At 40.9% G+C, this 16,391-nt stretch overlaps 1 protein-coding gene across 1 annotated transcript in view; it reads right to left on the bottom strand.

Annotated features, from left to right (window-relative positions):
- Positions 1 to 12,823: 12,823 nt before the first annotated feature.
- Positions 12,824 to 16,391, bottom strand: part of VPS35 (VPS35 retromer complex component) — a 29,342-nt gene continuing 25,774 nt past the window's right edge. Inside the window, exons 15-17 of the mRNA XM_040253614.1 lie at positions 15,945 to 16,184; positions 15,332 to 15,475; positions 12,824 to 13,795 (exon numbers count right to left, since the gene is read on the bottom strand). Coding sequence (XP_040109548.1) covers positions 13,616 to 13,795; positions 15,332 to 15,475; positions 15,945 to 16,184 — 564 coding nt within the window. The 3' untranslated portion in view covers positions 12,824 to 13,615. The remainder of the gene's footprint in view (positions 13,796 to 15,331; positions 15,476 to 15,944; positions 16,185 to 16,391) is intronic.

The following is a 16,391-nucleotide window of genomic DNA, read 5'->3' as shown; positions in this document are numbered from 1 at the left end:
TGGGTAAAAATCAGTGTTCAGGAAACGAGGCAGAGGTTGGGCTGACAGCCCCTTTCTTCCTGATTCTGAGACTAATTATAGGTCTTAAAGTTACAGGCCAAGGTTGTGACAAGTGACATCAGTGAGCCAAGGCCTGACATAAGTCAACAATGAGTGGTAAGGACTATGGATCTTTCCCTCATTTTCAGTTCAGTTCAGTTCAGTTACTCAGTCGTGTCTGACTCTTTGCGACCTCATGAATCGCAGCATGCCAGCCCTCCCTGTCCATCACCAACTCCCGGAGTTCACTCAAACTCATGTCCATCGAGTCAGTGATGCCATCCAACCATCTCATCCTCTGTTGTCCCCTTTTCTTCCTGCCCCCAACCCCTCCCAGCATCAGAGTCTTTTCCAATGAGTCAACTCTTCGCATGAGGTGGCCAAAGTACTGAAGTTTCAGCTTCAGCATCATTCCCTCCAAAGAAATCCCAGGGCTGATCTCCTTCAAAATGGACTGGTTGGATCTCCTTGCAGTCCAAGGGACTCTCAAGAGTCTTCTCCAACACCACAGTTCAAAAGCATCAATTCTTCGGTGCTCGGCTTTCTTCACAGCCCGACTCTCACATCCATACATGACCACTGGAAAAACCATAGCCTTGACTAGATGGACCTTTGTTGGCAAAGTAATGTCTCTGCTTTTGAATATGCTATCTAGGTTGGTCATAACTTTTCTTCCAAGGAGTAAGCATCTTTTAATTTCATGGCTGCAGTCACCATCTGCAGTGATTTTGGAGCCCCCAGAACTAAAGTCTGGTACTGTCTCCACTGTTTCCCCATGAAGTGATGGGACCAGATGCCATGATCTTTGTTTTCTGAATGTTGAGCTTGAAGCCAACTTTTTCACTCTCCTCTTTCACTTTCATCAAGAGGCTTTTTAGTTCCTCTTCACTTTCTGCCATAAGGGTGGTGTCATCTGCATATCTGAGTTTATTGATATTTCTCCCAGCAATCTTGATTCCAGCTTGTGTTTCTTCCAGTCCAGCGTTTCTCATGATGTACTCTGCATATAAATTAAATAAGCAGGGTGACAATATACAGCCTTGACATACTCCTTTTCCTACTTGGAACCAGTCTGTTGTTCCATGTTCAGTTCTAACTGTTGCTTCCTGACCTGCATATACGTTTCTCAAGAGGGAGGTCAAGTGGTCTGGTAATCCCATCTCTTTCAGAATTTTCCAGTTTGTTGTGATCCATACAGTCAAAGCCTTTGGCATAGTCAATAAGTAGAAATAGATGTTTTTCTGGAACTCTCTCACTTTTTCCATGATCCAGCGGATGTTGGCAATTTGATCTCTGGTTCCTCTGCCTTTTCTAAAACCAGCTTGAACCTCTGGAAGTTCATGGTTCACGTATTGCTGAAGCCTAGCTTGGAGAATTTTGAGCATTACTTTACTAGCGTGTGGGATGAGTGCAATCGTGCGGTAGTTTGAGCATTCTTTGGCACTGCCTTTCTTTGGGATTGGAATGAGAACTGAGCTTTTCCAGTCCTGTGGAAAAGGTCCTCATTTTATTCCTCATTTTAGTGGGCATTTATTATTTAGGTCCCCTCTTCTAATAAGAGTCAAGACAGAAAATCTGTTGGAAAATGGAGAAAAGCAGTTCTTAATGGTATTTCTGGAGTCCATGGATCCAGCTCTGCTAGATGTTTATGGTTATTTCAGTCATGCAAACGGATACCCTCTTTTTCTATTCCTGGTGTGCAGAAAGGTAGGGACCTGGGCTGACAACCCCAGGTCCAGCTGTTTGTCCTTCGCCACACAGTTTCACCCTCATTAACTTCTCTGAGCACCAGAATGTCCCTAAAACTTCCCTATGACACCATCCTCATTTTTGGATAAACTGAACAAACTGGGGCTCAGCAACCCCCCAGGATATAGTGACTTCATACCAATATCTGGATTTCTTATTTTTAATTTTTATTGGAATATAGCTGCTTTACAATTTTGTATTAGTTTCTGCCATGCAGCAAAGTGAATCAGTTACATGAATACACATATCCACGTTTTAAAAGATGTTCCTCCCATTTAGATCACCACAGAGCACTGAATAGAGTTCCCTGAGCTATACTGTAGGTGTTCATTAGTTATCTATTTTATACATACTAGTGTATATATGTCAGTCCCAATTTCCCGATTTATCCCATGCCCCCTTTCCCCACTTGGTAACCTTAAGTTTTTTCTTTACATCTGATACATCTGAGACTCTCTCTTTTGCAAATAAGCTTGTCTGTACCATTTTTCTATATTCCACATATAAGCAATATTATATACTTGTTTTTCTTTTTCTGACTTACTTCACTCTTTATGACAGTCTTTAGGACCATTCATGTCCCCGTAAATAGCACTATTTCATCCCTTTTTATGGCTGAGTAATATTCCATTGTATATATATACACCACACCTTCTTTATCTGTTCCTCCATTGATGGACATTTAGGTTGCTTTCATGTTCTGGCTATTGTAAATAGTGTTGCAGTGAACATCAAAGTGCATGCATCCTTTCAAATTGTGGTTTTCTCTGGATATATGCTATGGTTTTTCCAGTGGTCATGTATGGATGTGAGAGTTGGACTGTGAAGAAAGCTGAGCACCAAAGAATTGATGCTTTTGAACTGTGGTGTTGGAGAAGACTCTTGAGAGTCCCTTGGACTGCAAGGAGATCCAACCAGTCCATCCTAAAGGAGATCAGTCCTGGGTGTTCATTAGTAGGACTGATTTTGAAGCTGAAACTCTAATACTTTGGCCACCTGATGTGAAGAGTTGACTCATTTGAAAAGACCCTGATGCTGGGAGGGATTGGGGGCAGGAGGAGAAGGGGACGACAGAGGATGAGATGGCTGGATGGCATCACCGACTCAATGGACATGGGTTTGGGTGAACTCCGGGAGTTGGTGACGGACAGGGAGGCCTGGTGTGCTGCATGCAGTTCATGGGGTCACAAAGAGTCGGACACGACTGAGTGACTGAACTAAACTGAACTGAACTGGATATATGCCTAGGAGTGGATTGCTGGATCATACAATAGCCCTATTTTTAGTTTTTAAGGAAACCTCCATACTGTTCTCTATAGTAGCTGTACCAATTTATATTCCCACCAATAGTGTAGGAAGGTTTCCTTTTTTCCATACCCACTCTAGCATTTATTGTTTGTAGATTTTTTTGAAGATGGCCATTCTGGCTAGTGTGAGGTGATACCTCATTGTAGTTTTGATTTGCATTTCTCTAATAATTAGTGATGTTGAGCATCTTTTCATGTGTTTGGTGGCCATCGAATATCTTCTTTGGAGAAAAGTCTTTTTAGGTCTTCCACCCATTTTTTGTTTGGGTTGTTTGTTTTTTTGATATTCAGGTGCATGTGCTGTTTGTACATTTTGGAGATTAATCCCTTGTCTGTAGCTTCATTTGCAAGTATTTTTTCCCATTCTGAGGGTTGTCTTTACATTTTGTTTATCATTTCTGTTGCTGTGCAAAAGCTTTTAAGTTTAATTAGGTCTCATTTGTTTACTTTTGTTTTTATTTTCATTACTCTGGGTGGTGGGTTGAAACCTTGTTGCAGTTTCTCAGTGTTCTGCATATATTTTCCTCTAAATGTTTTATAGTATCTGGCCTTACATTTAATTCTTTAATCCATTTTGAGTTTTTTCTTTTGTGTGTTAAAGAGTGTTCTGTTTTTATTATTTTACATGTATCTATCTGGTTTTTCCAGCACCACTTATTGAACAGACTGCTTTTTCTCTGTGGTATATTCTTGCCTCCTTTAGGTGGCCATAGGCACATAAGTTTGTCTTTGGGTTGTCTATCTGTTCCTTTGATCTATATTTCTGTTTTTGTACCAGTATGTACTGTTTTGATTATTGTAGCTTTGTAGTATAGTCTGAGGCTGGGGAGTCTGATTCCTCCAGCTCCATTTTTCTTTCTCAAGATTATTTTTGCTGTTTGGAGTCTTTTGTGTTTCCATACAAAATGTAAAATGTCTTGTTTTAATTTTGTGAAAAATGCCCTTGGTAATTTGCCAAAGATTCATTGAATACGTAGGCTGCTTTCACAATATTGATTCTTGTCATTTTCACAATATTGATTTGTTCAATCCAAGAACATGGTATAACTCTCCATTTGTTTGTGTCATCTTTGATTTTTTCAGAGTCTGGATTTCAATCCAGGACTTCTACCTCCAAGCCCAGTACTGTGAGTTCTCATCTCTCCAAGAGAGGATCACTTCTCTTCCAATGCCCCAAGTACAATCCTTTCATCAAGATAGTTTAAGTAAGTCCAATTTTCTGAAATAGATCACTTTGACCTGATATGTGCACACTGGACAAAGTAACAATTGTGTGTGCATATAAAGGCTAATACTGATGGGGGACGTCGGGGAATGTTTTTTAAAGCAGAGACTATTTGCTACTTACTTTTATTATAATAGGTTTTGGGGAATGAATTTGACAAGAATAAGACACACGACACAGCACAATACACAAATCAGAAAGCCTTCCAGCAAAGTGGCAGAGAAACATGGCAGAATCCATAGAGCTAGTTATCACAAGAGCAAACAGGACAGCATTTCCCAAAGTGTATTGTATGCACCATTACCCTCTAGGGGTGTTAAGGCAAGGTGGTGAACGGTATCCAATTCGTGATCTCTGAAGAAGAAGATTTAACTTTGGGACCAGGGACCAGTCTTGATCACTCAAGAGCTTTTGTGTAGCAGAGTTTTATTAAAGTATAAAAAGGGACAGAGAAAGCTTCTACATAGACATCGGAAGGGGGGTGGAAAGTGTCCCCTTGCTAGTGTTAGCAAAGGAGTTATATTTATTCAGTTCAGTTCAGTTGCTCAGTGGTGTCCGACTCTTTGCGACCCCATGAATCGCAGCACACCAGGCCTCCCTGTCCATCACCAACTACAGGAGTTCACTCAGATTCATGTCCATCGAGTCGATGATGCCATCCAGCCATCTCATCCTCTGTCGTCCCCTTCTCCTCCCACCCCCAATCCCTCCCAGCATCAGAGTCTTTTCCAAGGAGTCAACTCTTCACATGAGCTGGCCAAAGTACTGGAGTTTCAGCTTTAGCATCATTCCTTCCAAAGAAATCCCAGGGCTGATCTCCTTCAGAATGGACTGGTTGGATCTCCTTGCAGTCCAAGGGACTATCAAGAGTCTTCTCCAACACCACAGTTCAAAAGCATCAATTCTTTGGCGCTCAGCTTTCTTCACAGTCCAACTCTCACATCCATACATGACCACTGGAAAAACCATAAATCAAAAGACTGTCTCAAGGTTGTAAAGATCTTACTAGACCCACTCCCATAATTTACATTTTAAGATAACAGGATTAGCCAGAAAGTTTTCAGGAAGGAGAAACTGTCCTCAAGCAGGATGCATTGTTGTTTTATAACCCTTAGTACAGAGTTTAAACTGAGTTGTTTGTTGTGTAATCATCAGTTCTGGGCTTAAAGAAAAAACATTTTATGTGAGTAAGACTAAGGAATGTAGAGGAAAAAAAGATGTTTGTCCTTTCCTCCTTGAGAATTCCAGACCCCTATCTCCTCTGGGTCCCCTGGACTTATCAACCTGCCTAGGAATTGACTCTCTCAGTGGGAAGGGGGTATTAATGTCAAATAACAATAGGGCAGCTGCATATACTACCCGTTCTGAAGGATTCACTGACAATCCTGAAATAAACCTGTTCAACATGAGTGTTTTAAAACTTATTTTAACAAGGACATCAACCTATACAGTTATCTGGCTACAATAGAAATCAACAGAGGCTAGCATGCAGAAATGGAGGAGATTGTTAGAGGGCTATAGGTTAGCTTGTAGAATTACACACTTTGTTTTTTTAAATATTAATTTGTGTCAGCAAGCTTTCCATGTCATTGTTCCCTTCATTTTTTCAAATTGCTCCAAGATATTTCATTGAATGGATGGGTATCAATATCTATTACTATGAAACAAACTATCCTAAAACTTAGTGACCTAAAGAGGTCAGCTGCACAGTTCTTCTGGTCTGATTCAGTCTGATTGATTGCTGATGAGCTTTCTCATGCATCTGTGGTCAGCAGGCAGGTCAGCTGGAGAAAAGATGGTCTAGGATGGCCTAGGATTATTGCTGTTATTCAGTCAGTAAGTCTTGTCCAGTCACTAAGTCCTGTCCAGTCGCTAAGTCCTCTTTGCAACCCCATGGATTGCAGCATGCCTGTCCTTTATTATCTCCCAGAGACTGTTCATTCATATCCATTGAGTCAGTGATGCTATCCACCTATCTCATCCTCTGCTGTCCCCTTCTCCTTTTGCCTTCAATCTTTCCCAGCATCAGGGTCTTTTCTAATGAGTCAGCTCTTTACATCATGTGACTAAAGTATTGGAGCTTCAGCTTCAGCATCAGTCCTTCCAGTGAATATCCAGGGATGATCTCCTTTAGGATGGACTGGTTGGATCTCCTTGCAGTCCAAGGCACCCTCAAGAGTCTTCTCCAGCACCACAGTTGGAAAGCGTCAATTCGTTGACACTCAGCCTTCTTCCTGGTCCAACTCTCACATCCATACATGACTACTGGAAAAACCATAGCCTTGATTATATGGGCCTTTGTCGGCAAAGTGATATCACTGCTTTTTAATGTGCTGCCTAGGTTTTTCATAGCTTTTCTTCAAAGAGCAAGCAACTTTTAATTTCATGGCTGCAGTCACCATGAGCAGTGATTTTGGAGCCCGGGAAAATAAAATGTCACTACTTCCATTTTTTTCCCTTCCATTTCCCATGAAGTGATGGGACCAGATGCCATGATCTTGGTTTTTTGAATGTTGAGTCTTAAGCCAGTTCTTTCACTCTCTTCTCTCACACCAAGAGGCTCTTCAGTTCCTCTTCTCTTTCTGCCATTAGAGTGGTATCATCTTCATATTTAAAGTTGTTGCTATTTCTCCCGGCAATCTTGATTCCAGTCTGTGATTCATCCAGCCTGGCATTTCACATAATGTACTCTGCATATAAGTTAAATAAACAGAGTGACAATATATAGACTTGACATACTCCTTTCCCAATTTTGAACCAGTTAGTTGTTCCATTTAAGGTTTTAACTACTGCTTCTTGACTTATGTACAGGTTTCTCTGCAGACGAGTATGGTGGTCTGGTATTCCCATCTCTTTAAGAATTTTCCACAGTTCGTTGTGATTCATACAAAGCTTTAGCATAGTCAGTGAAGCAGAAATAGATGTCTTTCTTGAATTCCCTTGCTTCTCTATGATCCAATGAATGTTTGCAATTTGATCTCTGGTTCCTCTGCTTTTTCTAAATCCAGCTTGTACATCTGGAAGTTCTTGGTTCATGTACTGCTGAAGCCTAACTTGAAGGATTTTGAGCATTGATTTGCTAGCATGTGAAATGAGCGCAACTGTACAATAATTTGAATATCCTTTGGCATTGCTCTTCTTTGGGATTGGAATGAAAACTAACCTTTTCTAGTCCTGTGGCCACTGCTGTTTTCCAAATCTTCTGACATATTGAGTGCAGCACTTTCACAGCATCATCTTTTAGGATTTTCAGTGGTTCAGCTGGAATTCCATTACCTCCACTAGCTTTGCTTGTAGTAATGCTTCCTAAGGCCCATTTGACTTCACAGTCCAGGGTATCTGGTTTTAGGTGAGTGATCACACCATCATGGTTATCTAGTTCATTATCGCAAAGAGTCAGACACGACTGAGCGACTGAACTGAACTGAAGAACTTTTTTGTATAGGATGGCATTACCGACTTGATGGACATGGGTTTGGGTGAACTCCAGGAGTTGGTGATGGACAAAGAGGCCTGGCGTGCTGTGATTCATGGGGTCGCAAAGAGTTGGACACGACTGAGCGATTGAACTGAACTGAACTGAAGAGTATTAGTTGCTCAGTCATATCTGACTGTCTGCAACCCCATGGATTGCAGCGAGCCACGCTCCTCTGTCCATGGAATTCTCCAGGCAAGAATACTGGAGTGAGTAGCATTTCCTTCTCCAGGGGATCTTCCCAACCCAGGGATCAAAGTCGCATCTCCTGCATTGAAGGCAGATTCTTTACCATCTGAGCCACCAAGTAAGTACCTTTTTTGTATAGTTCTTCTGTGTATTCTTGCTCTTTTTATTCTCTCTGCTTCTGTTAGGTCCTTGCATTTTCTGTCCTTTATTGTGTTCATCTTTGCATGAAATGGTCCCTTGATTTCTCCAATTTTCTTGAGGGGATCTCTTATCTTCCCATTTTATTGTACTCCTTTATTTCTTTGCATTGTTCACTTAAGAAGGCTTTCTTATCTCTCCTTGCTACTCTCTGGAACCCTGCATTCAGTTGGGTAAATCTTTTCCTTTCTCCCTTGTCTTTCAGTTCTCTTCTTTTTCTCAGATATTTGTAAAGCCTCCACAGACCATCCCTTTGCCTTCTTACATTTCTTTCTCTTTGGGGTTGTTTTGGTCACTGCCTCCTGTAAAATATTACACATCTCTGTCCATTGTTCTTCCTTCAGACATTGTGTCTACCAGATCTAATCGCTTGAATCTATTTGCTATCTCCACTGCATAACCATAAGGGATTTGATTTAGGTCTTACCTGAATTGCCTGGTGGTTTTCCCTGCTTTTTTCAATTTAAGTCTGAATTTTGCAATAGGGAGCTCATGATCTGAGCCATAGTCAGCTCTAGGCCTTTTTTTGCTGACTGTATACAGCGTCTCCATTTTCAGCTGCAAAGAATATAATCAATCTGATTTTGGTGTTGACCACCTGGTGATGTCCATTTGCCTTTTCATTCTATTCATAGGGTTCTTGAGGCAAGAATACTGGAGTGGGTCACAATTTCCTCCTCCAATGGACCATGTTGTCAGAACCCTCCACTATAACCTGTCCATCTTGGATGGCCCTGTATGGCATGGCTTCACTGAGTTCCGCAAGTCCCTTCACCATGAGAAGGCTGTGACCCATGAAGGAGGATATGGTTCAGAATGGGATGCAAATCTCAAGTCCTATTAAGATGCCTTTATCTCTCCACCCAGTGTTCTATGTATAGGCTCACCCTGAGTTTCTCCAGGCCTCTGTTCAATTGTCATCCCCTCCAAGAGGCCTTCCTTGCATCACCCATTTCATGGAACAGCCCTGGCCCTCTCCAGCCCCTCTTCCCTACAGTACTCGTGCTTACCACCACTTGACACCGTATTCTGGATCTGTGTGTGTGCCTCCTCTTAGAAACCAAGTTCTAAGGGGGCAGAGGCCTGTCTTGTTTGGTGTATTCCCAGTGCCTGATCTGGACAGCACTAGATCTATTTTCTGGTTAATGTAAACATAACCTCAGCCAGAGATAAGATTCAAATTCCAGCCCACTGGAAATGTAATGTGGGTGCCAAGTGGTTTCTTGCCTTCCCTAGTAAGAGTTCATGGCTGCCTCCGTCAGGACAGTGCTGGGTGGGAAGGGTCTCTGCTTCTGAATAAGGGATTACCTCTGCGTTTCCAAGGCTGACAGGGGCAGGACAGGGTTTTCTTGAGCAATCACTAGTGACCACTCACAGGAGTACCTTTTATGCTGGCTCAGGAGTCAGAGACCTAGTTCCGCTCTTGATTTAGCCACTCACACATTGTGTGTCCATAGACCATCACAGCACCTCTGTGAGTCATTTCTCTTATCAGAAAATTGGGAGGTTGAAAGCCCTTTGGACTTTGAACTACTAGTTCATTTGGTTGTCACCCTCTTGTAAGATATGTAAAAACTAAGGTTTCTTGCCAGCATTATGTTCCTGGGAATAAGACCCAAAGAAAGTCATCAGCAGGGGCAGAGACTAATCTTAAATGAGACAGAGGAAAAAAATGGAAGTGAAAAGAATAACTTTCCTTTGATTCCTTTCATCATGATTCATCTTTTGTACAAGTAATCTATGTTCAATTTTGATTAGAAAATAGCAAGGTTTGGCCTCTTCTCAGAAGTAGACTCTGTGAGCTCCACACAATGTTTTAATTTCAGCTGCAGTCTGAAACCACTTGGGAAGCTTTAAAAAAAAAAAAAAAAAGATTTATATTTCATTGGTGTGGAGAGTGGCCTGGGTTTTTTACATCTATTATTATTTTTTAATGTCTTCAAGTGACTGAAGTACAGCTAGATAAGATCCGCTCCCTTTGTCACTGTTCATCCTTGCCTCCTATCCCTAGTACTGTTTCTTATATTCAGAGTATTTAACCAAAATTATTTCCCAAGTACCAACATGGCCTAAAGTGGCATTTTCTAAATTTCCAGAAGCTCAGAGTACGTATTGCTTGGATCCTCCGTTGGAGATTACCGGGGTCTTGCCCCGGTTGGATCCAGGGTATCCGAAGTATGATGGCGTTGGCAAATGAATGATTTGGAGAGAGATAAAAAAAGAATGTTGCAGATAAGAAAATAGAGGAGAGAAAGAGGCTGATATTCCTTGGTTTACACAGAAAGCCAGTAAAGCCCCAAGACAAGGGACTTTCTCTGTTCACATAGGCCGCAGGCGCCCTCCCGGTCTCCCAAGGGAGTGAAGACGCCGAGCGCCTTCCTGTTCCGGCCTTAGAAGCCCAGGCAGATAAGTGAATGCAGAGAGCCTCTATGCTTCAAGGGATCAGCCTGAAAAAGAGAGTAAGAGAGAGAGAGAAAGAAAGACAGACACGGGGGAACCAGGCTTTCGTGGAACTGGTCCTGGTCCTGGTCCGTCACTTTATTTTCAAAAGGGACTTTTATACCTTGACTTGTACATAGAGGGAAATGAAAGATGCAAGGTAATACAGAGTCAGCCCAAACATTACATGTCTTTATCGAAACCAGGATTTTTTCTGCATAACTTTCCCATAAACAATGTTGTGTACATTATCTTCTGGCCTTGGAGGCCTGTGGACATTTTATGACCCTCTTTTGATAAAGGCTGCTCAACCAGAAAACTTATTTTCCCTCAAAGTGTTTTTCATTTTTTTATTTCTAATCTATGTCAGCCTCAGAAAGTACTGAACAGAGTTACATTTCTCACGGAGCAAAGGTGCAGTGAGTTACAACAAAGAACCAATTAGCTCAAAGGTCTGATATGGTTAATTCCAAGGTTACTGCTTGTTTTTCTTAAATTCCAACTATGTTAACTAATGCACTCCCAGGTGCACAGTGGATAGGAGATATGGGAACTTAGCAGCAAGCATTGGCTCAACAATGAAATCCTACACCAGCACTACTCTAATAGTTTTTAACTCTTCGAAAGGCTCTACATTTTCAGGCTTCCCGTGCCTCTCACAGTTGGGAGGCTGTGAACAATGATATGCGTAGCTGCAAGAGTCTGGATAAACCTGCCAAGCAAGCTAGAATGCCAACAGAGGGGGTTTGAATTGAAATATTCCTTTCATGCCCAAGAGACTTGTTAGCTAGAGCCCTAAGTTTGATTTTCTCCAGAGAAAGGTGGTCGGGGATAGCCCCCTGTTAATGTCAGAAGAGTTGGTGAAAGGCACAAAATAGTAAGACAGACAAATTCTGGTTTTGGGGTAGATGCTGGAGCAGGTCTAGGGAGCCCCTTGAATCCTGATCCGCCTTTGCCTATCAGGTCTACTCTGCATGACCTTTGTCATGGGTGGGATCTCCCGTGGTGGCTCCCAGCAGATTAGGTTTCCTTTACCCTGAATCAAGGCTTTGTGTACATTGCAAATACAGTTAAAATCACCAAATTACCAGTATTAAACATTCTTCATTGACCCATGTGAAGAGTGGGTGTTCTCTTTCGGTGATTTACTCTGAAAAGGTCTACAGAATGGCAGCCCAGCTGAGGGGAAATATCCATCTCCCAAATCTTCAGAGAACCTTTAATTCTCTAGTTATCTCTCACCATCTCAGAACTTTTCCCAAACGTCAAAGATACAAGGGCAGAAAAGATCAGTAAATTTTATTCCATGCTTTGATACAGATATTTTTATACCCAGTAATAATGATATACAACAACTGAGGGCTTAAGTCAGACACTGTAAGAACTTTACATGAGCTTGATGTATTAATACATACGGTCATGCCACCTCTGTGGTACAAGTATCCCAGTTTACACATGAAGAAACTGAGGCCACAGAGGTTAAGTTCATTGCCCAGAACAAAAGCTAGCTAAATGGTACTGGGTCTTGAATCCAAGCCACCTGACTCCAGACAAAGCCTCTGCTCTTAACCACTGTGACTCAGTGCCACCTACAGGAACTACAGTGGGGACTGAATTAATAGGTCAAAAGTAAAAATACTGAATGAGCACATATAGTGTGTACTTAAAAGCTGGAAGAGGAAGCTCAGTGTAACACAGTGCTGTTGCACACAGGGACGTTAAGAGAATTATCTGTATGATGTACGTATGTCCTGGGAGATGTTCAAGATGTTTGCTTTCATATATGAAAGAATACCAGTAACAGACCATTAGCTTTCTTCACAGGAGGGTAGCTCTTCACCCATTTCAAGCAGGCTGCCTGGCGTGGCATAGTACAGCTGGGGAAGAGTTGACTATTGCAGGAAATAAAACGCACCTAGCACCCACTCACTGGCTAACTTAACAACAATGTACATTAAACTGCAAACGCACTCTACTAGTTCCTCTTATGAATCAAAATAGATAGCCAATGGGAATTTGCTGTATGTCTCAGGGAACTCAAACAGGGGCTCTGTATCAACTTAGAGGGGTGGGATGGGGGAGGGAGATGGGAGGGAGGTTCAAGAAGGAGGGGACACCTATGGCTGATTCATGTCTATGTTTGACAGAAAACAACAAAATTCTATAAATAAATTTAAAATAGTATGAAAGGAAAAAGGTCCAAAATTGTTAATAGCAACTTTATTGTTTCACTGGTGAAAAAAAATCATAACTGTATGATGCATTTCCCCCTAAATTTACAACAATGAAGGTTATACATAAATTATATAGATCACAAATTTTCTATTTTATACTATTTAGAACAAAATTATTTTGATAAATATGTCCAGAACACAACATAAGTTCTTAATGGATGGCTGAGTCCAAATATGCAAAATATAGCTTCTGGTTTAGACCATGGTGCTTTAAAATCCTCAAACATGCATTAATATTCTCTAATTTTAGGGAAAATATGGCCTAAAATATCACATGGCCTGATCTTGCATTTTGGGAGAAGCCCAAGCTGAATTTCACATACAGTATTCCTTTCCTCTAAATTAATTTCAGAACAAAGATACTTTCAGGTTAGTACTTCCAAGGAATGAAGGAAATTATACACTCAACAGTGAAACAAAACAGAAAAAACGGAAGGGGCACTTCATTAGTAACAGAGATAAGTGGGGGTTTTTTGGCTTTTTTTTTTCGTTTCTTTTAAACAGATCACAGGAATTTTAAATAGCAGATCAATCATGCTACTTAGGATGAGCAGACAGACCTGAACACTTATGAAGTGAATAATTTTATTAAGGTCTTGAAGGTGAGTGTCCGGAGGTGCTGGGTAAAACACACCACAGGTAAGAAACAGGAAACCTACCTCAGCATTTCTGAAAGGCACAATCTATGGAAGGGAAGCCTAGTATAATAAAACCCTTACTGGATGTGCATGGAAAGGAGGATGGTGAGCCTGACTCCTTTTTAAAGGATGAGACCCTCATAAATTGGCCCTTCAGATTCTGGTGATTCCCGCCTCAAGCGCAAATGCTCCAGTGTGTTATGAAAATGTTTGTTAATCTGCTCTGTTTCTTCACTGGATTCAAGATTTGGGAGGTCTTCTCGAATCTTTTGGATAAGCTGATTCAAAACCTGAATAGTGACCTATAAAAGAATACATATAATTTCACAATCAAGTATGTACCATGAAAGATAAGATAATGTAATTTAATACGAACATCCTGAAGAGCTTTTGTTACTCTTAGAAGTTACCAGAATAATTATGAAAAAAAAAAAAGAGAGAGATGTGAGAACATGATCCCTGGCTTCAGGAAAAACTATTAACTATTTATCTAAAACATCAACCAACAAACAAAAAATACTTAATGGAAAAAAAGAACTTCATAAACCAGTAAAAGAACAAAAGCAAAATTTTATTTAACGTATAAATATTGATCAATCCTTTATTTGGGAATCACTCTATACTTGTGATAAATACTATTCAGCATTTGTAAATTCTTTTTTATTTTTTAAACAGAGAGTGACTGGTTCTAAATCGGGAAAGGAGTAACTTAAGGCTGTATATTGTCGCCCTGCTTATTTAACTTATATGCAGAGTACATCATGAGAAATGCTGGCCTGGAACAAGCACAAGCTGGAATGAAGATTGCCAGGAAAAATACCAATAACCTCAGATATGCAGATGACACCATCCTTATGGCAGGAAGGGAAGAAGAAATAAAGAGCCTCTTGATGAAAGTGAAAGTGGAGAGTGACAAAGTTGGCTTAAAGCTCAACATTCAGAAAACGAAGATCATGGCATCTGGTCCCGTCACTTCATGGCAAATAGACGGGGAAAACAGTGACAGACTTTATTTTGGGGGCTCCAAAATCACTGCAGATGGTGACTGCAGCCATGAAACTAAAAGACACTTACTCCTTGGAAGAAAAGTTATGACCAATCTTGACAGCACATTATAAAGCAGAGACATTACTTTGCCAACAAAGGTCTGTCTAGTCAAAGCTATGGATTTTCCAGTAGTTGTGTATGGATGTGATGGACTATAAAGAAAGCTGAGTGCCAAAGAACTGATGCTTTTGAACTGCGGTGTTGGAGAAGACTCTTGAGAGTCCCTTGGACTGTAAGGAGATCCAACCAGTCCATCTTTAGGACTGGTCCTGAATATGCATTGGAAGGACTGATGCTGAAGCTGAAACTCCAATACTTTGGCCACCTGATGCGAAGAACTGACTCATTAGAAAAGACCCTGATGTTGGGAAAGATTGAAGGCAGGAGGAGAAGGGGATGACAGAGGATGAGATGGTTGGATGGCATCACCGACTCAATGGACATGGGTTCTGAGTAAACTCCAGGAGTTGGAGATGGACAGGGAAGCCTGGCGTGCTGCAGTCCATGGGATCGCAAAGAGCTCAACATGACTGGGCGACTGGACTGACTATTGTTATAAAATATTCATAAGCAAAAGAGATAATTTTCTTGCACATAGTGAGCTCTTCTCTTAGATGCCATCCATATAGACAGAGTACTTTAGAGAATGAAAGAGACCAACTAAGTGGATTCTCCAAACTCTGACCCTTGTAAACAAAAAGAAAGTATCAAAATGATAAACTTTTATATGTGTCAAACCTAAGAATAGGAAAAGAAAATATTATTTCACTAACAACTTACTATTCACTTACCGCATCATTTTCCTTTTCATAAAAATAGATATATCTGTTCAGGATTTCTATAAAAAGTTGCACTTGTAGAGAGGGGTCCATGCACTGATTTGCTATTTTCAGAGCTTTCTTTAGGCATTCCATTACCCTTTTGCCTCCATGCAGCTAGAAAAAAGGCAGTGAAGAGTATTAAAGAAAGAATATTAAAGAGAGAAATGAATTACCAATGTCCCATTTCACACAAAGAAATAAACACACTAATATGGCTCTTTCATATTTAAAAGGACACAAATTTAAATCCTCTTCACTTTTTAAAGTACACAGCAATATTTTAAAACAAATATATTGTTTTATACATTTATATCTTAAATGTTTTATATTTATTTTGTGTATTTTTAAAAGGAAGTGGTACAAACTTGTTATGTTGCAAAATCCTCAAAGTGGAGGCTTCACCACAGGATGTAACTCTCTATACATTACGGTTCATTTCATTTAACAAAACAAAGAAATTTCCTGTCAGGTGTCTAAGCACTCTACCTATTTCACCTCCAAGGCACACTGCCACAGCAGCCATTCCCTATCAATGATCCTCTCTCCTGTAACACTGCTGGTCAGGAATGACCTCCCATCTTACCTCCTCTCCGTTTTTGTCTGTGTTTCTGCCAGACCAGAAGAGATGGGCACAGGTGCTCACAGCTCGGCCCTGATCAGGCTTCTTCAGAAGTTTGGATGCAGCAAGAGCACACTGAGTCCTCAAGGGTTCATGGTTTTCTTCACTGAAGCACTTCATCCTCTCAAAAGTACCAATGATCAAGGTGATGGCAGCCAGTTGTGCTTTGGAATCACTGATTTCATCTTCGTACAGAGAAAATGCCTGGTGCACACAAAGCAGAAATGACCTTTAGAGACTAACTGTGTATTAGAGCATTTTCCAAAGTTATTTCCCATCAAAGCCTCATCCTGTGAGTAGTTCAGATTAGAATGTACATGTGCCCTTGCTTGGACAGCCACAAGACAAAGATGCTGACAAGTTGCAACAAAGAAACTTGCTTTAACTTTTAATCCAGAGATTCCAAACTGA

Source organism: Oryx dammah, unplaced genomic scaffold (genome assembly GCF_014754425.2).
Source record: "Oryx dammah isolate SB20612 unplaced genomic scaffold, SCBI_Odam_1.1 HiC_scaffold_13, whole genome shotgun sequence".
NCBI classification, from domain to species: Eukaryota; Metazoa; Chordata; class Mammalia; order Artiodactyla; family Bovidae; genus Oryx; species Oryx dammah.
This window is presented reverse-complemented; position numbering and strand designations above follow the sequence as displayed.